This window comes from Myxocyprinus asiaticus, chromosome 36 (assembly GCF_019703515.2).
Source record: "Myxocyprinus asiaticus isolate MX2 ecotype Aquarium Trade chromosome 36, UBuf_Myxa_2, whole genome shotgun sequence".
Classification (NCBI taxonomy): domain Eukaryota; kingdom Metazoa; phylum Chordata; class Actinopteri; order Cypriniformes; family Catostomidae; genus Myxocyprinus; species Myxocyprinus asiaticus.
In genome coordinates, this window is record NC_059379.1 from 29449593 (window position 1) to 29471714 (window position 22122).

The 22122-nt window shown below is 39.1% G+C and overlaps 1 protein-coding gene across 1 annotated transcript; it reads left to right on the forward strand.

Moving 5' to 3' along the window:
• Positions 1-46: 46 nt before the first annotated feature.
• LOC127427484 (V-set and transmembrane domain-containing protein 4-like) lies at positions 47-20275 on the forward strand. The gene is made up of 8 exons (XM_051675119.1): positions 47-181; positions 3629-4027; positions 14232-14285; positions 17265-17372; positions 17581-17614; positions 17718-17839; positions 18676-18740; positions 19268-20275. The coding sequence occupies exons 1-8, from the start codon at positions 130-132 to the stop codon at positions 19391-19393; spliced, it is 960 nt and encodes a 319-aa protein (XP_051531079.1). The 5' UTR covers positions 47-129; the 3' UTR covers positions 19394-20275.
• Positions 20276-22122: the final 1847 nt, after the last annotated feature.

Below are 22122 nucleotides of genomic sequence, written 5' to 3' on the forward strand. Positions count from 1 at the left end.
AAACAGAGTGTGGCCTGTATCGAGTTACACAGAGGAAAAATGGGGGGGAAAAAAGAGTCGAGGAATTCACGGGTGAATTTTTTGTGAACACATTCAACTGGAGTTGCATGGAGCCTATCAGACTGGAGAATGAAGATCTCCACAGTGGTAACAGCTCTCCTGACTAGTGTCTTCTTTGGAGGTAAGTGCAGTCTGAAACAAAATCTTATGTTTAATATAGCCAAGAAAATCTCAGCCTACTGTACTGTATATTTTGTGTGTAAATAACTGCAAACTGATATATCTAATGCCTGTTTCTTTTTTTCCATTTTTATTGTTTTTTTATTATTATTATTATTTAATCTATTTATTTATTTATTTTCATTTAAATAAAAGGTGATGGACAATGTAATAGTTGTGAGTTTGAGTATATACAGACAGTCATACAAGGGATAGACTAGATGGTCTGTGCGTTGTCCAAGTCAGTCAAGCTGGTTTAAAGTGCGGTCCAAATGTCTGAGATCTCTTGGATTATTTTCCTTTTAAGCCTGGACAGAAAGTTTAAGGATTTTGAAAATTAATTAATTAATTAATTAATTAATGGCATGGCATAAAATAAACAAAATATTTTCCACTAATTCTTTTGGGTCATTTTCACCAGTGGTTCCAGACTTTTGGACCCCACTGTATGTTCAAAATATGTATAGCATAAAATGACATTTTCAGAGAAAATGTGTGATCATAAAAAGAGGATTTCAGTCAAGTCACATTTTCTCTTAGCCTAAGAATATTTTGTGATGTGTGTGTGTGTGTGTGTGTGTGTGGGCGGGTTTGGATGGTTTACGAGGACATTTTTTTTAGGTTACGGTAATTACAAGGGTATTATGCTATAAATGTGGTTTATGAGGATATTTCTAGTGTCCCCATAAGTCAAATCGCTTAAAAACATACTAAACTGTTCTTTTTTTCTTTTTTTTTTTTTTTTATGTGAAAATGCAGAAAGTTTTTTTGTGAGGGTTAGGGGATAGAATCTACAGTATAAAGAACATTATGTCTATGGAGATTCCTCATTAGGATAGCCTCACCAACATTGTGTGTGTGTGCGTGTGTGCGTGTGTGTGTGTGTGTGTGTGTGTGTGTGTGTGTGTGTGTGGTGTGTGTGTGTGGGTGGGTGTGTGTGGGTGGGTGGGTGGGTGGCTGGGGGGCAGGTTTGGATGGTTTACAAGGACATTTTTGTTGGTTACAAACTCGTAATTACAAGGGTATTATGCTATAAATGTGGTTTATGAGGACATTTCTAGTGTCCCCATAATTCAAATTGCTTAAAAAAAACATACTAAACGATGTTTTATTGAAAATGTAAAAATGCTAAAAGATTTTTGTGGGGGTTAGGTTTACGGGTAGGGTTAGGGTTAGGGTTAGGGTTAGGGGATAGAATCTATAATTCATACAGTATAAAAATCATTATGTCTGTGGAGAGTCCTTATAATGATAGCCGCACCAACATGTGTGTGTGTGTGTGTGTGTGTGTGTGTGTGTGTGTGTGATCACTTTGAGTCTATAAATAGCATTGCATCCTCACAGACAGAACTGACACACCAGTTGAGGTTGTTTCCTTCCTTTAAAAACATGCTTACTGCCTGTGGAAAGTTGCAATTCTGATAGATATTAATGTTACTATAACTGCATTTTGCAAGATTATTTATATGTATGTGGACTGTTGTACATATCGTGGCATTTCCCTGGTGATAAACACCAGAGGCGCTCCAAAAACAATTACTTTTATTCCCTTTCACACAAATCACGAGTAAAATGGCTGATTCTCATTTCCTCACACAATGCTATCGTATGATATCTACAAACTTTTACTATAGCGCAGAACTTGTAAGGTGATACATTTTTATACTTGCATTACATAACCAACTGCATTTACAAACTTGTTCACACACAATCTAAATGTGATGCGGCAAAAATGAAAGTGTGTTGCACTTCCGACTTAAAGGATCGGGGGTCGGGTCAGGGTATGAAATTAACATTCATTTTGCACATCAACCCGACACTGTGGCGGGCAACCTGTAAGACATCTAGGAGTGACAAATTACAATAAATACCGATAGATGCAAAGACACAAGTGTAAAGAAGCACACTTGCTTGTATTTTGAAGAACAGACGAAAGAAAAGCCGTTGATGCGCATGTCTGATTCTCTGTGTGTTCTGAGATTTATTGACGCTTACGCGCATAGCGAGTTCTCACTATTTCTTCTCTGTCAGTCATCTGGGAACAATTTGCATGAATTGTGTTGTCTATCAGAATGCTGCATGCGATCTCAGACCATATCAGGATGCAACAACATTGGGACTACATGTGAATTGTCATATGTGCCATAATTCAGTACAACTTAAGATATGGTTCTTGAACAATAAGTTTCCCTTTTATTTATTTCCCTTTTAAATTATCACGGTCATTTTCAATATTATGGTCAAATTGGGAATTCACCCGCCACTGTGGCTAGTGGGCAAAAAAGTTCATTTCATACCCTGATCGGGGTACTAAGAAGAGTCGACACGTAAGTCAAAAGTGTTATAGAAGCACCACAAAATGAAATGGTTGCTTCAGCAACTGCGTTTTCTATGTCACATACTTTTATTGACACTACCGGTTATGTTTAGGGTAGGGAGGTTGGTTTTGTTCATTTGCAACTCGACAGAGCATTAACCTTGAAAACCTCATGTTTCAGGGAAACATGTACTTGCTTTTAGCAAAAATGTTGCCATGATCAGGCTTTTTTAGTAAAATCAGATTTTGACTAATTCACAAAAGTAAAAAAAAAAAAAATATATATATATATATATATATATATATATATATATATATATATATATATATATATATATATATATATATATATATATATGTATGTATATACACACACACACACACACACATAATATATTATAAAATAGAGATTCAACTTTTTCATTAACAGAATGAAATTTTTTCTCTCCTTTCCATTATTTGTGGGGACTTGTGCCTGTATCTACCCAAATAATGTTCCCCAGATGGTCTTTCAAAGAGAGCTCATAAAGCAGACGAAGCAGTATCTGGAAAAACTCTAAATTTCACAGCAAGGCATTACTTCACTCTTCTGCAGTAATGTCTGCAGACAAATGTCTGATATACACAAACCATGACCAAGACAATTGCTGTGTCTGAAAGTTTGCAAACAATATATGAAGGAAGGCAACAAGAAGTTACAGTATCGACTGACTGGGCAGCGAGGCAGCTGCTTTAGGTTTCGCACACAGCCAGTGAATAAGAAATTGGGTTATTTAAAAAAAAATTATAATAATTTATTCAGTTAACATTTACCACAAAAAACGTATCACTTGGAAGACTCGACTGTCTTAAATTTAAAGATGAAGTGTGTAATGTCTGCACTAACATCACCAAATAGAATTGCAAAATAATGACCATTTACAAACAAGTTTTTAAAAAAGTATTCAGTTCTTTCCCAAACTCATGGCACTGGTGGAGCCAATGTTGTTATGTCCAGCCCAGTCAAGCCACTTAAAGAAACAGATTGCAGTTCAGTTTGGAGTCACTACAAACTTCACCTTTAAATGTTACCTTTGTACTTTTTGATTCCAGATGTTTGCTCTTCTATCAACGTCACAGTCACTCCATTTCCATTCACGTTGGTGGCTGAGGGGGATAACGCCACCTTGTCTTGTCAGGTGACCCAACGGCGCTGGTCGGCGAGCCTGCCCGTTGTACGCTGGATGTTCCTGCCTGAGTGTGGAGGAGAGGAACTACTGGTGGCCAGAGTTAACATGCAGAGAGCAAAGTTCTACGGAAACTACACCAAGAGCTTCCACAAGCCCAAAATAAATTTGACAGTGGTGAAGCAGGGCAAGATATATAACCTTCTCATCTTGAACATCACAGAGAAGGACAGGGGTCTTTACAGCTGCAGGGTTCAGGAGTTTAAGAAGCATCAGGAACGTTGGAAAGCTTTAACCAACAGCTCAGCCTCCACACAGCTCAGAGGTGAGACATTTCTCTAACTTATGATTCCATATCTTGTTGAAAAGACCAGCGTTGAAGGTCACCTTATGTGTTGGTTCCTGGCATCGGATGCTGGTGTGCTGGTGTGCTGGTGGCCTCAACCAGGCTTCTTACCTAGCTTAACTAGCCAGACTACCTTGGTCAACCAGCTTCACCAGAAAGACCATGGAGGAAACCCTCAAGTGCCTCAAAACCTTTTCCTTATGATGGAGTTATTGAAGGAACTGTTACCGTCTTTAGAGTTCTTATAGGAACTAAGAAAGAAGCCGCTTCACCATCAGGCCAAACAGTTTTTGTTGTAGAAGAGTGCTGTACCTTACCAGTCCAGGCTTGCTGGCACTGTTGCGGTACATTTTTCCACTGTGGTGATGTAAAATCAGGATTAGAATAATGATGTGCACGAGTAATCAACTAATTGAGTAATCATTCTGCACCAGCTAGTTGACTATTAAAAACACTACTGGAATATCGCAAAGTGATTTTCCTTTGCTCATTTCCCTACAGCGGGCAATGCTGAATATGCTGTATTTTATGTCTGAATCTCAAATCTCTGGGGGGGGGTGGTGTCATCAAGGTGTTGCTTAAAAGAATGAGATATCATGACGTTTTTGGTGTGTGCTTTCAACAAGTGTGGCACTACCTGTAATATTTTGATTCTTATTGAATTCTATTCTATTGGTATTCGGTTTTGTTGGAGTCAGGCAAGCCAACGGGCATACCGAACCATGCTGAAGTTGAAATGTAACTGGAACAGTTACTCACCATGCTCACAACCATTCAGCTCGAAAGTGGAAAAGCAGCTAAGTTTCTCATAGCCCTTTTCCACCAAAATGACGATGTTCTCGTGCCGTATCATAAACCAGCCACGCATTTCCACTGACTTGAGAACCGAACGATGACGTAACGGGCTACGTGGTAGTTTCACGTGACTACCTCACCTGCCCACAAACAAACATGGGACGTCAATCTGTTTGTATACAGCTTTTACACTTGTTTTTGAGGACATATTAAAACATAGGGATTAATGCAATCCAACGTTATTACAATGCTCTTCAAGATTGCCAGAGACTAAAGACCTACGCTAAAGACGACAGATAATGTAATTAGTATTACATTATTTTGTATGAACTATGGCTTAATTTGCTAAGTTCTGTAAACTGTAACTGTAAAATCATTATAAACATTGGTGTAGCAGATGGTTATATTTGGATTTTTGCCATAGCATTTAATAGTATGTTTACGTCTTGATTGAGAATCCCACCAGTTTACTTAACAGATAGCCGTGATCTTCCTAACTTAGTGAGTAGATGGTCAAAAATCCCCTTACTGGACAAAACAATGCACAAAATAAGAAGACAACAGTATAAGGTGTAAAGTGAAAAGTGAAAAGCTAACAAAGCTGGCAAATTATAATAACTTACTGAGATCAACTGTAGAGAACACAGGAGATTCAGTGTTTATCTCGAGCATGACTGACTGAATTCAATGCCCCAGTTAGATAGCAGGCTGGTCAGTCTCCAAAATATTGTTGCTGCGTCCACTGCCGCTTTTGCCTGGGTCTTACTTATGGTCCCAGTACTTCTTTACGTGTTTTTCTATTTGTTTGTGATATGGTCAATCATCCGTTTGAAGCCGGCATGCACCATTTTCATGCCGTTTCTCTTTCGTAGACTTTTTTCCTTTGCAATATCTCTAGTTTATCTGGGATCTCCATTAAGACCATATCGCAAGTAGAGTGCTCATTTCGTCCGTGTTACCTGAGCGCTTTTAATGCTTGATAATTTTATAGTTTTTTTTTATCGTTTTCATAGAGCAAAGAAGTACTCTTTGCTGCAGACGGTAGCATTCCTACGAAGAGATCAGCTAGCTTTTGGGGCCAGTATGGAACCAGGTTTTCGGCCCCAGAACGGCCTTTTCTGCGATGGAAATGCGCGGAACAGTTCCATAAATCATACTGGCCCAGGAGCCCGCCCTGAACCATGTCGGTGGAAAAGGGCTATCAGAGAACTCAAAGGGTGCCTTGAGGTTTTCCAGAGGATTCCCAGTATGGCTTCTGAGAAACCCCAAACAGTGCTTTGAGAATCTCAGGATTTTTACAGTGATGCTGGTCCAACAGCAAGACCACATCAAACCAGCATAAGTCTGTACTTCCTTTGCCAGTTCAAACTGCCACAGGTGCTGCTGATACAGTTCTACTCAGCAGTCATTGAGTCTGTCCTCTGCACTTCAATAACTGTCTGGTTTGGTTCAGCTTCGAAATCAGACATCAGAAGATTACAAACGAAAGTTCAGACTGCTGAGTGGATTATTGGTTGCCCCCTGCCCTCCCTTCAAGAACTGTACACTTCCAGAGTGAGGAAAAGGGCTGGAAAAATCTCTCTGGAGCCCACTCACCCAGCCCACTATCTTTTTGAACTGTTGCCTTCTGGCCGGCGCTACAGAGCACAGGCACAAGAAAAAAAAATTCCTCAGGCTATCCATCTCATGAACAGTTAAAACTGCCCCATTGAGCAATAATTATGTGCAATACACAGCTTAGTCTATTTATATTTATCAAACAAATATAACATCTTATATAACAGATTCGTATTTGTACATACGTATATATATATATATATATATATATATATATATATATATATATATATATATATATATATATATATGTATATACATACATACTGTGTATATATATGTATGTATGTATGTATGTATTGTCTTATTGTGTATTTCTATATATACTTATGTTTTCTATTCACTTTTTATTTTTATTCTATTTTTTCATTATCTCTGTCTTGTCGTTGTATTGTTTGTGCACTGGAAGCTTCTGTCACCAAGACAAATTTCTTGTATGTGTAACATACATGGCAATAACGCTCATTCTGATTCTGATGATGGGTCTGTTGGGGACATACTGTAGGAAAATAAAAGGTTGGGAAACACTGTTCTAAACAAAATAAACATTTCATTTTAGGTCTTCTAACCAAATAAGTAAAGTAGTCCTAAAACCAGGCCATATGACTAAGCCTAAAACTTGCTGTTCCCTAGAACATGGTCATATTTTCCACTGTGAGTATTTTCAAAAAGACTGATCTGAAGAGCATCTGCCATGTAAGGGAGGATGTGGTGAAGATTTAAATACACAGTAGCACAGAAAGAGCAGGGAATACTGACCCTGAATACTGTTTGTGGGTTTTATGATGCTGTAGGGAGATGTTTTGTGCCACTCTTTTCAGAACGTGCTTTGAAAGACATAAATAAAGCCTTCATAGGGTAAACTGGTGAATTCTTAATCCGTCTTTGTGGATAAAAAAAAAAAAAAACATTAATTTGAGTAAAAGCTGAAGTGTGTAATTTTTTCATTTTTAAAATACTTTCTCCCATCCCAGCTTAATATGCAGAGACAACTACATGTATAAGTAAGCCATGCGTAGGTTAATTTTCCTGAAACTGTAATCACTGTGGCTAAGGATGGAAATTGTAAAGAATTTAACAATCCTGGTTCCAATTCCAATTCCTTAAGAATTGCGGTTCCTTAATGGTTATATTAACAATAATTTTAGTATTTTGAAGAAGCCTTTTTTTAATTTTTTATAAGAACTGCAGTTCTTATTGGATTTACTCTGCTAAACAACCTGTTACAGAATAATGAATTGATTTAATATTTTATCAGAACAGATTCTTGCAAAAGGTGTGTTTACACAGACATTTAAATTAAAATGTTTTCTTAGTTCATTCATTTTTATAAGATACCACTAATTATATCAAAACTTATAATGTGTATCTTCAGTACATTGTCATATCAACAACAACCATTTAGTAGTTACTCTGATTTAAGTATCACAAGCCTTAAGGACATAACACAGTAACATTTCTTGGTTCATTTCGAGTCAGTCATGACAAAATGAATTACTTGCTTGTTCAGCAAGCTTTTTCATTCACCTTTAAAGAACTGACTGATAAGAGTAAAAAATAAATAAATCGAGAGCTAGCACTGTATGTTTTGTGGTGTAAATTCAAAAGAACTAGCTCGAGCAATTCATTTGGGAATCGTACTACCCTGATCACACTGTATGTTTCACACTGAACATTCAAAAGAACTGGTTTATAAGAGTAATTAATTCAGGAATCGGACTACACTGGTTGCACTGTTTTTTTGTGTGTGTGTGTGTGTGTGTGTGTGTGCAGTACTACAAGAAACACTGTCATAGTATTTTAGTATGGTGAAGCATCTTCATCAGTGGTGAAACACATTCGAGAACCGTCATGATTTCAGAATATTTCAGTATTTTTTTTAAACGGAACTGGTTTTGAACAAAAAACAGTTCTCATTTCCCAACCCCTACTATGGCTCTGTAACGTTTTCAGAGCATTGCTCTCTTTCCCAATTAGCCCACACAGCAAAACTGTGTCAACCAATGGCTCGAGTTTGGGGTGGGATTAACTGTTTGTTGACCAATGGAAGAGGGGGTTGTCCAGGAAACCTGTTTGTTTCTTACAATTCCATTTGGCTACACTTGTTGTGCAGAAGTTACACAATTCAAAAAATGGTTGTATTATTTATGCTGTTGCTAATTTTATTTCCATTGCTAAATGGCAAGTAACTTGTCATGTTAAATAAAAAGGCATTCAACCAATAAGCCTTTGTGAGGTTTAGCTGTCATACACTGCATTCACATTGCAAATACAGAGGAAAATTTTGTTCACTTTTATTTTCACAACTTTTTAATACTCTTTCATACATTCACTACTTCTTTTCATTACTGATTATGCTGTTGCCATGCAATGAAATCATTTTTGTGTCAATTCATGCTGTTATGTTAAAACATGTATCTATTCATGCATATTCTGTGAGGATTCTTCAGGCCTTTAAAAAAAAAAAAAAAAAAAAAAAGGATTTTTGGCCGAGGGCATCCTGTACAGGGACACAAGCCTTCTGTAAACCACTGGCAATTTTGTATCTGGCACTTTTTGTTCAGATTTGAGCCCTATGATTCAAAAGAGCTTCTGTCCATCCCAAGTTCTGTCATGCAAGAACAAGAGCTCCAAAAATAAGCATATTTCTGCAGGATCCAAGAATGGAGAAATAAAGAGTAGTCCGTCACGGTTCTGGTAAGCCCGCAGGTTTGTTTTGTTTATTTTGTCATTTTCTCTCCCTCGTGTTTCGCAGGCGTGCTCGACTGGCATGATCGGCGTTTTCATGGGAATGTTCATTGTTCTCAGGGTGGCGCAGATCATGCCACTTATTGCTTGTCGAGCAACACCTGTTCCAGCCTGATTGCACTCCCTACATATGCCCTCATGTTTCTCTGTTTCTTTGCCAGATTATTATGCTAATTTGAGTGCTAACCTAACTCTCCTTGTCTAGCTGGTCCTGTCTTGTCACTCTGTTGGTTTGCCCGTGTTGTTCGGGTTGTGGTTTGCCTTCAGTCTTCGCTGAGTTCACACGATGTTCGGGTTGTGGTTTGCCTTTCAGTCTTCGCTGAGTTCAGCCTGGCAATCCAGTAAGGAATTCCACTCTGTGCCCTCATGCCAGGGATCTACACTTCTGCTGTTGCTCGCATTGTCCGCTGGACATCTCTCTCATCGCCAAGCTTCTACGGAGGATTCTGCCAAGCTCCTCCTGACTTCCATGACACACACACTTCACTGATGAACACACTGCTCTCTACTTTGTGAGGTGGCACATAACTGACTTTATTAATTAATATTTTTGGAACTGTTACCTCTGCTCCTGGATCATTTTGTCCAGCACCTACACATTACAGAATAATCTGGCCACAACATGGACACAGCAGAGGATTACACTCTATGCTCCACCCTTTCTCAGCAGGGAGTTCTGCTGAAACGTCAGCAAGACCAGATTGCTGCCACTAACCAGGATTTGGAGGCAATGGCCACACGTCTCGCCAATCTCACTTCCTATGTGCAACAGCACCACCCATCTCCAAGATTTCCTCACCAGCCCCCGCGACGCCTGTGTATTCTGGACGATTTGATGCCCACATTCCATATTGGAGTCCTTATTGTCTGTCTTAACTCTGCTATTTCCCCTGACCAGTCTAGTGTTTCATTGCAGGATGAACCAGCGGACTTATCCGGAGTGCCGTCAACATTCTCTGGCAGATGGTCTCATTCGCCCTTCCTCCTCGCCGGTAGGGGCGAGGTTCTTCTTCGTGGAGAAGAAGAATAGCTCGCTTAGACCCCATATAGATTATCTGGGGCTGAATGACATCACGGTAAAGAATCGTTATCCTTTGCCGTTGATGTCCTTCGAACTCTTGTAAGGGGCGTCCGTCTTTACGAAGTGGGACCTACACAATGCTTATCACCGAATTAGGGAGGGGGATGATTGGAAGATGGCATTTAACACCCATAGGGGGCACTTTGAATATTTGGTTATGCTTTTAGGATTGGTCAACCCCCTTGCCATCTTCCAGGGGCTCGTGAATGATTATGAGACATGATCTATTGGTTCATGTTCATTTTTCTAGAAGATATACTGATCTTCTCCCAGAATATCCAGGATCATGTGCAACACATCAGGAGGGTGCTCCAGTGACTGTTAGAGAATCGGCTTTTCGTCAAGGCGGAGAAATGTGCTTTTCATGTACAATCGGTTCGGTTTCTGGGGTTCATTCTGGGGTTCACTCATTTTTATCAGAGGTTTATTATGTATTACAGTCAGCTTGTTGCACCTTTGACAGATCTCACCTCCACACGCACTGGTTTTTGTTGGTCATATTCTTAGCGCCAAATGTCTCAACTCTAGGCAGGCCCACTGGGCATTATTTTTTGCATGCTTTAATTTTGTGCTGTCGTATCGCCCGGGCTCTAATAACATAATGCCCGACTCTCTCTGTCGATGTTTTGAAGTCGAGACCTCCACTGTCCCACCGGATACCATTCTACCCTCCACTCGCGTGGTGGGCATGGTATACTGGGAGGTGGAGGCCAAAGTCCGTACGGCTCTATGCAACACCATGTATCCAGCCGCGTGCCCAGCGGGTTGTTTGTTCCACGATCTGTCCAGACGCATGTCCTACAGTGGGGTCACTCGTCTAACTTCAATTGTTATCCTGGGGCAACTCGTACCCAAATGCTCTTTAGACAGTGATTCTGGTGGCCATCACTAGTGCACATAGCCATGGATTTTGTTACTGGTCTTCCCCCTCCCATGGCAACACAGTCATTTTGACTGTAGTGGACCGGTTCTTTAGCGAGGGAGACAGCGGTAGCAGTCATTAATCACGTCTTTCGCATTCATGGCCTCTTGGTTGATGTGGTTTCTGACAGAGGCCCCCAGTTTGTGTCATGTTTTTGGGCAGAGTTCTGCCGACAGCTGGGGGTTACAGGGAGTTTGTCCTCTGGGTTCCATCCCCAAACAAATGGGCAAGCTGAGCAGGCAAATCAGGAGCTGGAGAAAGCTCTGCATTGTGTGGCCTCCCGTAATCCATCTTCTTGGAGCGATCATTTAGTCTGGGTCGAGTACACCCATAACTCCTTGCAACCTCGGTTACCAGCCCCCTCTGTTCCCCGCACAAGAACTCGATGTCCAGGTTCCATCCATTCATGCCTTTTTGCAGAGGTGCCGACGAACCTGGAAAGCCACTAGAGAAGCCCTCATGCTGAATGGCGCTCACGTTAAGAGGTCTGCAGACCGGCACCGGGTTAAGGCCCCAACTTACATGTGGGGGCAGAAGGTTTGGTTGTCCTTTAAGGACATCCCTCTCCGACTCCCCTCACGTAATCTGGGTCCCAGGTTTATCAGACCGTTTTCCATTACCAAGGTCATTAGCCCGGTGATGGTTCGTCTCAAACTACCTCCTCACCTCAAGCGTATCCATCCGGTTTTTCATGTTTCTAAAATCAAACCCATTTTACGTTCTGTGTTACATCCTGCCACTCCCGTTCCCCCTCCTCCACGTCTTATTGATGGCTCTCCAGAATATATGGTCAGGTGACTGATCAATGTTAGGCGGAGTGGCAGAGGGCTCCAGTACCTGGTCAAGTGGGAGGGCTATGGACCTGGGGAGAGGTGTTGTGTCCAGGCTGGGGACATCGTGGACCACGCCCTCATAGATGAGTTTAACCTCTGGCAAGGTAATTCTGCCAGGGATGCCAGGATGTGTCCCTGGGGGGGGGGGGGGGTCGGTACTGTCACGGTTCTGGTAAGACCACAGGTTTGTTTTGTTTGTTTTGTCATTTTCTCTCCCTTGTGTTTCGCAGGCGTGCTTGACTGGCATGATTGGTCATTGTTCTCAGGGCGGCGCCAATCATGCCACTTATTGCTTGTCGAGCAACACCTGTACCAGCCTGATTGCACTCCCTACATATGCCCTCATGTTTCTCTGTTTCTTTGCCAGATTATTATGCTAAGTTGAGTACTAACCTCGCTCTCCTTGTCTAGCTGGTCCTGTCTTGTCACTCTGTTAATTTGCCCATGTTGTTCGGGTTGTGGTTTGCCTTCCAGTCTTCACTGAGTTCAGCCTGGCAATCCACTAAGGAATTCTGCTCTATGCCCGCATGCCGGGGATCTACACTTCTGCTGTTGTTTGCATTGTCTGCTGGACTTCTCTCTCATTGCCAAGCTCCTCCTGACTTCCACGACACACACACTCCACTGACGAACACAGTACTCTCTACTCTGCATGGTGGCACATTACTGACTTTATTAATAAATATTTTTGGAACTGTTACCTCTGCTCCTGGGTCATTCTGTCCAGCACCTACACATTACAGTAGTCCATGTGCAAGCAGAAAAAGCTATATGCAGAAGACAGTATATGCTTAGCCAACTGGAAATGCCATACATGTTCTAAATTCTAAATATGTGTCTAAGGCTACGTACTAGATACTCAATAAGCAGAGTTACAGTATATCTATTACTTTTATGCTCCCTTTATGTGGATATTGGAGCTTCAAAATTGTGGCACACATTCACTAGCATTGTGAGGACCTACAGAGCTGAGATATTCTTTTAAAAATCTTAATTTGTGTTATGCAGAAGAAAGAAAGTCATATGCATCTGGGATGCCAAAAGGAAATATTGTAATACAATAAAGAATACTGCACTCATGAAACCAATTTATCAGGACTTCAATTAAAACTCAAATAAGCTAGTTATACATGATTAGCATACATACTTTGACACTTTGAGCCACAGTCAGAGTCTATTAAGCCCGAGACAGAGCATTTGTATTAAAATTAATGGGAGAAATTGGAACGCCCAATATGGCGGATGTAGGAAAAAAGTCCCGCCTTACAGGTCACCTTTTAGATACAGACATAGGCTGTCAGTCGACTCGAGAATGCACGTGTTCACTGAACCAAAAAATAATTTAAAATGGAATAAAATGAATATATATATATATATATATAAATTGCTAATTAACCCACACAATAAAACCAATGTATAGAGAATGTTGTAAAAAGGATATTTTACTGGTTCTGGATGCTGATTGGTTAACACAGTGTTCCAGTTAAAATATGGTACCAGCTTTAACACAAAAAAACCTGTTTTCCATATCGTTGTACAGCACAAATAGCAGCTTGTATTTTTGTTAAATAGCAATGTCCTGTTAGGCAATGTCAGGGATAATATTCTAGCAGAAGAATGCAATTTATAGCATTTTAATGAGAATTTGTGTCATTAATATTTTAATTATGTAGTAACCATTTTTTTAAAGCAATAGTGCATTCAAAGTTTTGCTGTATTGTAAACATATTCATGACGTGCCTAACAACGGCCCTTAGCTATGACTATATTCACAATATATCAAGGTTTCTTGTACCTTATTGCTTAACTATACCGCTGACACAGAAATCACAGTCAACACAGGATTGTAAATAAAATTTTGCTCTTCAGTGATCTGTTGCACACCCAAATAGGCGGTAAAACTTCCTGGGCAGTCAGGACGGCTATGTTTGTAGTACCAGCTATCCCTACAGTCATCAGCTACTGCCGTGGTTATGCGTATTTCAGGGCGTCACAGTGGGTGTTAGCCACCATGAGCTGTGGACAGAGCAAGAAGATATCCAGAGAGAGAGAGGGATAGCCTTGCTGCTGTCATCCCACACACAATTCCCCTGTAATTAACATGATTTATCTGTGTGTGTGTTGTGTAATTACAATGGTTTGGAGCCACAGTGATGAGTGTGCAATTCTCCCTTCTTCCTCTCACAGTTCATGTTCTCCCAGCTGCTAGACCAAAGGAAGAACTCTGGAGTCTGTTTGAAGGTAAGCCCCAGAACTGTGTTCACCCATATTGTCTCGGATAAAAAGAAACATGCTGAGCATGGTGTTCCAATGCAGTGAGTGTCTAGAAATGGAAGGAAAGATAGCTTTTCTTAAAGGAACAGTTCACCCACAAATAGAAATTCTGACATCATTTACTCACCCTTGCATCATTCCAAACCCATATGACTTACTTTCTACTGTGGAACACAATTTTTGGAGAATACTATAGCCGGTCTTTTCCATATAATCAGTGTATAAAGCAAATGAGGACTGGGGCTGTCAAGCTCCAATGACCTAAAGCACCCTAAAAATATCATTAAAGTAGTCCATATGACTCAAAAATATCTCAAGTTTTCTGAAGCCTTACGATAGCTTTGTATGAGGAACATATATTGTATATAATTTTAGTCAACTAAAATAATATTTGGTTTAATTGACGATAATATGCAAAATGACAGACCGGATTTTATCCAAACATTAAAAAATTCCCAACATACTATGACTGGATAATTTCAATTAATTCTTTCTAAATTTCTCTTTCTTGAAAAAACAAAACAAACAAACAAAAAAAAAAGTGTTAGTGCATTGTTAATCTTGTAAAAAAAAAATAATTAAAAAAAAGTGGCCAGTTTATTCTTGGTAATTCACCTTTTGTGTTCCACAGAAGAAGAAAGTCATACTGGTTTATACAACATGAAGGTGAGTAAATAATGACAGAATCTTCATTTTTGGGTAAACTACTGTATTTAATTAACTGCCGCTATTTTTACAAACCCGGTTTCTAGTGCTCGAATTGATTCCAGTCTTATGGGGGCTCCCTAACCCTTGAGGTTTTGGGGGTGGTAGTGTTTTGAAATGTTACTTTGTTTTTTAAATAATTTTGAAATAAACATTAGTAAAAACCTACACTTCTATAAATTGAAACATGAAGGAAATATGAGAATGTGACATATACTGGAGGCAGATTGCTGCAATCTCATGAACAAAATATAAATAACGTGACTTGAAAATCACAATAATAGCCAGTTGGTGGCTGCAGTGTTCTATGCTGGGTGGTCTGATTGCTTGTTGTAAGGTAATTATATATTTTAAGTTACGCATTTGGATATATTTAGACATTATCAAACTATTATTTATCAAAGTTTACCATTTTAAAATGGATTTAAAGTGTCAGTTTTTGCAGTTAACAGAAACGAACTGCAAAATTGTGAAAATTCAATTAGCATATAAGACAGAAGAATCAGAGTAAACATTTTGCAATTTCAAACTTTCTATAGTAAAAATTTATTTTGCAAACATTTTCAAATCAGTGAGGTGAACAGCAATGAACAATAAAAGGCATAAAAACAACGAACAGTAAATGATAAAAAACAGTAAGAACAGTATAGAATGATGCAATGTCTATTCATTCATGCATCTGTGGCAGTGTGTAGATATGATGGTGTGTACCTTGCAGATAGTGTACAGTACCTTGCAGTACCTTTTTTTTACTCTGCGGGGTTCGGCATACTGGGAGGAGGGTACAGGTCGGAGGCGGGGTCTGGCGGCCTGGGAGGAGGGTACTGGGGCTCCAGCTGAACCGTTCCTCCTCGTCTTCCGCTTAGGAGTCATAGGAGATCTGGAGGTCTGACCGGATGAGGGTGAGTCAACAGGCATTGTCAGGGGTAACCCAATGCACCCGGTGTGACAGGTAACTCACAAACGATAAAACCTCCAGACTTCCCATCTCCCAGGAGCCGAGGTCGGCCTCAAGGCAGGTGTTAAAAAGTTCCTTGAGGGCAGCGTCGATTGTCGATTGCCCCTCAACTGTTCTCAGGAACTCGCAGGCAAAAACCCTCATGTCAGCCTTCCCTTGATGGAGGGATTAAAGCTGGTCAAGCTGAGCTGAATGCTCTCTGATGGTGCTCCAGGGGGTAGGAGATGGGAAAAGAAGGATGACCATAATGCCTCTGCTGGGTCCAAATCTTGTCGAATCATTCGACAAGATTTGGGTATGAGAGCAAGGCAGGACCCAAATGCAGGGAGGCAAGGATATAGGCTTTATTAATAATAATTAAAAAAAAATCTCACAGGAGATAAAACCAACAGAACAAAAACACTCAGAAAGCAATAATCCAGAAACCGACCGAAGTCAATAACAGATACAGGAACCAACCGACTGGAGACAAACATTAACAATTCGACACAGGACTCAACACGAGGGGGCTTAAGAAGGGAGAGGTTAATGGGGAGCAGGTGCCGCCAATGATTTGTCAATTGGAGAACGAGCTGTTTTCAGGGCAACGGAGCTGGCAAACACAGGAAAACTCTCAGACAAGACAAACTGACAGACAGAGGAGGCAGTCAGGCCAGACTGTGACAGTGTGTGTGTGCATGTGTGTGTGTGTGGTGTGTGTGTGTGTGTGTGTGTGTGTGTGTGTGTGTGTGCATGTGTTATTGTTATTGTCTTACCCCCTCATTTCTGAGTGTGTGTGCTTAGCATTATGGCTGATTTATTGGTTTTATTTGACAAATAAAAAAAATGCTCTGTGTTATGGTCTCACCAGTTCATTGTTGTGTGTGTGTGTGTGTGTGTGTGTGTGTGTGTGTGTGTGTGTGTGTGTGTGTGTGTGTGAGTGGGTGTGTATGTTTTGCACTCTGGATGTTTTATAGTCTCACCCTTTTTCTGTGTGTTTTGTCTGCATTTTGGCTGATTTATTTATTGTATTTGACAGATAAAAAAATCCTCTGTTTTATGTTCTTTCCCATTCAGGTTAAATGGTTTTCATTTTCAAAAAGGTGTTATTTAGCTATTTACTTCAACACAGAATCTTTTTTTTTTTTTTTTAGTGTAGATCCTGTTGTCAAGTGTGTGTATTTTGTGTGTGTGTGTGTGTGTGTAGTGAGAGAGTTTTTTTACCTTTACATTTACCTGTAGAACATACACTTGTGTCTTTTGAGTAGATCTGTATGAGGTGTCTTTTTTCTTGTGTGTTTCAGATGTGTATCTGTGTGCAGTGCTGGTTTGTTGTGTTGGGATTTTGTGCATGTGCATGTTCACTGTAGCTGTGAGCTGTCAATATCTGCAGAGGAAGAGACGTTTAAAAGGTATGAACTTTCATCATGCTTTTATTGACTTAATGTAGTCTAATAAATAATTTCTGTATAAGTTATGGAGTGCAATTAACATGCATGTTGGTATTTATACTCTATACATTTGAAGTGATCCTGGGGTTGGACAGTTTTAATGCCCCTGTAATAACTTCTGATGACCATCTAATGCGACATCTTAATCTGTATTTCTTAATTTTTCTAGAAAACTATCATTTGGTAAAGAGCCCACAGAACAGGTAATAAACATGAAGAAAATTGGAAAGCATGGGGAAAATTTGTAACAGCAGGGGAGAAGTTCAACTGTCCTCACAAAGAGCAATTGTGTCTATTTGTGTTCAGCTCAGGAGAGACAGTCACTAGTTTAGTCAGCCTGTCCCCAGCTCTTCCAAAAAAGAAGAGAAAGTACAAGAAAAAGAAAATCACGGAGCAGCCAGATGTGCCACCAGTGATACCGGCTAAAGGTAACATTCCTAAAACAATCCCTACAATTGCTCATGAACTCTGAGGCAGTGTGCAAGATGGTTTGCTGCTGTTATCAGTGTTAGGAATGCATGTAACAATCCATGAGGTAACAATTGCAGGTTACCACTTCTTACAGTGTACTTTTATCTTATTTGTATGGTAAATATAAACTAATATGTCAGGACAAATTTTGATGTTGGCTTGACAAAGCCTTGTCTGAAAGTTTAAACTAGTTGTAAAAATTTGCCATTTAATGGTTATACAGACATTACATTAAAATAATCAGCCATCCAGCTAGCTAGATAGACAAACAGTCAGATAAACCAATATACAGACAGACAGACAGATACAGAGAAAGAGAGAGAGAGAGAGAGAGAGAGAGAGAGAGAGAGAGAGAGAGAGAGAGAGAGAGAGAAAGGGAGAGAGAGAGTGAGCACAGTAAAGGCCTTTTGTGCTTTGTTTACATTAAAAAAGTTTGACAGTTTTAGAGTTTGAACTAACGAGAACTCTTATTTTTGATTGTCCATCGTGTGTAAACCGAGTGTCCAATCAGTTAGAAAAGACATAGGACACAAAGTCAGATCAGTCTAAAGGTATATACCAAGTTTGCTAGATGTAGCTTGAAAGCTCCAGGAGGTGTTAGTGTTAAAATTGTTGGTCTCAGTTTAGGGATTTTGAAAAAACCCTAAATCAAGTTTTTAGAATAACAGTATGTTGGCTTTGTCAAGCCATCGTAATAAAAACATTTGTGTATAATAGTAAGTGTATAACAGTAATTTACTCTTTTAATGTTACTTTGAAATAAACGTTTAATAACTGAAATATTCCATTTCAGCCCCTATTGCAGACAAAATCCGAAAGCCAAAGCTTTTAAAACCTCAACCCAGGAAAGTGGTTTTGGTAAGTTCCTTGTATGTTAACTCTTTGTATTACAAAACTGCCAATAAATGTATTTAATCTTATTTTATTTTTATTTTTTTTCAAAGTCAAAAGCAAACATTATTCACAACCTGTTTTATGTCGGCAATGTATTTCCAAGTGAAATGGGTTATTCAAAAAGACAAAAAACTAAAAATAAAAATATGTAGTGCAAGACTTAATTTTACCCTTCAGGAATTAATTCAATCATATAAAGTGTTTTTATGATAGGTGGTTGGAGGGGAGGACTTGAAAAAAGTGAGGAATTGGTGACAGCTAAAAAGGAAAGTTATAACAGAGGCGAAATAGGGTTTTCTAAAAGAAGGCAAAACAATTATTTGGAATTAAATGCATGAAACATGCGCAATAAGACAATAAATGTGCATTAAGAAAGTAAATAGGAATTTTGAATTTCAACTTGAACATGAATTTTGATTCCATGTTGATATTTACCTTATTTAAAATCTTCACTTATCTGTTCCCTACTGTTCCTGTTCCTGAACCAACAGCCCAAAATTGCAGAGGAGAGTCTGACATATGCTGAACTTGAACTGATGAAGCCACTGCCCGATGCCAAAACTGCAAAGACAGGAACTGTGTACGCTCAAATACTCTTTGAGGATAAGACAGTTTAGCATTAACACCATTTTCTTGGTAGAAAACTATTATTTATAAAAACTCTATATTGATTTTATGTTAATCCACCAAGAATTATTTTCTTGGTGGATTAACATTTGTGTGTGAAATTTGCTCCATGTAAACACTGCTTCACAAATAGTTACATCATGTCCTTTAGGGTAGTGTTGCGCATTTAGTGTGGAAGTCACCAGGTTAACCGAATTTACATGGTCATGACAAGAGTTAAAAAATTGGATAGAACTTTGCACAGCAAAGATTAGGAAGTGATTTATTACATTAGTGTAATGTTAATGCCTGAAACAAATTTTATGTACACATCTATTCTAGTGTAATGTCTTCCTTCATTGTACAGTGATGCATTACTGTAAAAGTGTTTTTGTTTGTTTTTACAAACTGAGGGATGGAGTTGAAATAATTTTCTGTGGTAATAAAAAATACATTTTTGAGCTTAACTTGTGTTGGACCCAAAACATAGCTTTACATTTATAGAATTTGCTTACACCTGTTTGTTTTCTTTTAAAATATGTTCAAGCTCTACGAGACACACCAAAGCCAATGAAAGAGTGCACTAAAAGAAGACATATGGGTTTGGAATAGCTCATAAAAGAAAGATTTCCATTTTTGACCATCGGATGAGTTTCAGACGGGATTCTTTGAGTGGCATCCAGAAGTAGGTCATCTGAGGCTTGCACGTGCCCCACCTATGACATACTGGGGAAAAAACTGAGCACAAACCACATCCTTGACTCCTTAAACTGACTTCCATTTGCCAGTTTTCCAGAGAGTGTCTGAAAGCTTATAATTCTATTTCACACATTTCCCATTTTTAAAAAATTTCAAGTGACAATGCAAACAGAAATAAATTCATGACAAAACAAGAGGTCTACATACTGTTTACTCGCTCAGGAATGAAGAGACAGCAGAAGATGTGAAGATCGAATCTGTAGTAACACAAGAAAGACAGATACTAACATAATAACTCATAGCACTGTCAGAATGAATTCAGCACAATCTGCAGACCTTCTCCACATGCAATGCCTCAGCAAATCAAAACAAAAAATAAAGTGCAAAAGTGCCCATCTACTTTTTCAGCCGGTTTGGTCCTGGAGGTATTTTTTTCCATTCATTTTATCCATAGGGATTTCATAAAATCCTTCATAACAGTTCTAACAGACTGGTCTCACTGTAAAATTGGAAAAAAGTAGATTGACTTTTCTTTAGACAAACTGGTCTGTGCTTAACGAAATTAGAAAATACTGCCCCCAGTGGCCAAGGTGGTAAGTTTTGTTGGGCGTAGGGGCTCGTGTAAGCCCCATTTTCTGGCTAAAATGTCCACAGAGGGGTGCCAAAAGTGAGTCATGAAGCATGTTGTTTTCAGCTGTACAGGGTGTAATACAGTAAACAGGAATGCATATTTTATACCAGCTTTTTCTGATTGGTGGATTTTCCTCAGTATTATATAGTGTAGTTCTTTAACCATAAATTCTGCTATTAAACAAGATATTTTAAAAATGAAGAAAAAACAATGGCATTGTCCTGCAATCATCCACTAAAACCCTAGCATTGTGGCAGCAATTCTTTTGCACTGGCAAGCACCACTCACATTTTCTTCAGAAAATGTAAAAATCAGGTTTACAGCTCTTCGACTGCCAACATGCTTGATGCCCCGTTCCTCAGAAATGTCCTGAGTTCTCCCATCATCACTCTTTCCATCCAAGCTCTTCTAACTCGAGATGTGACAGGATGAGCAGGAGAAAACAAGAGACTCTCATGTTGGGCTTCTCAGAACCAGAAACCAGATCCTTGCATGTCTATCAAGCAGCAGTTTGTGAGTTGCAGAAAAGAAGCTCTGACATGTCCTCTCCAAGGAGCCTTTAGATCACACAAGCAATTTGCTGACGGTCTTTGGGTAAGATATCAATGTTTAATAGTGACAAAGATACGCACCTGTTGCTTCAAATGCTGAAAATTAGGAAATTATACAATGAGTGAATAATGTCTAAAAGTTTAAAAGAAGGTTTTTTAATATAGTCATAAACATTGAAACAAATGGGCTTAAAAATCCTTTTATTTTTATCCCAGACCAATTGTTTTTTTTTTTTTCATTATTATTTAATCATTGAAAAACATTAGCATAAAAAATAAAATAAAAACCACTTTCCTAGAGCAAATACATTAAGCAAGTCATGTTTCAACTCTGGCAAAAAGACCACCTATTAGATAGGTTAGATAGACATCTTTATGGGTCTATAGCATTCCAGGTGGGTGACCATGATTTTCCAAGAACCCATTTCTGGTTCTTTTGTTGTTCTTGAAACAACATTCCTATCAAACAAGTATAGTCTTAACACTAACTATAAACCTAACCCTAAAGTCTAATCACTTCATTGGAATGGTGTTCCAGAACCAACAAGGATGTTAACCCACACATGTCCTACTTCTAGGAAAAATCTCAGTCACCGTTTGGGGATATATGATATCATAATACATAACTCAGATCAGCCTTAGTGCTTTCTGATCTACCAACAATAAATATCATAAGACTTGCAGGTGACTTAAGGTGAAATGCCTTACCATTTCAGTCACTGCCTGTATTTGGATCAGTGACTGGATTGTTTTGTCTGGTTCAAACATTTAGATAATGTAAGCCAGTATTTTATGATTAAAAAAAAAAAAATATGAGATCCTAAATGTTGAGCAAAGTTACAGTTTAAAACCAGACTTT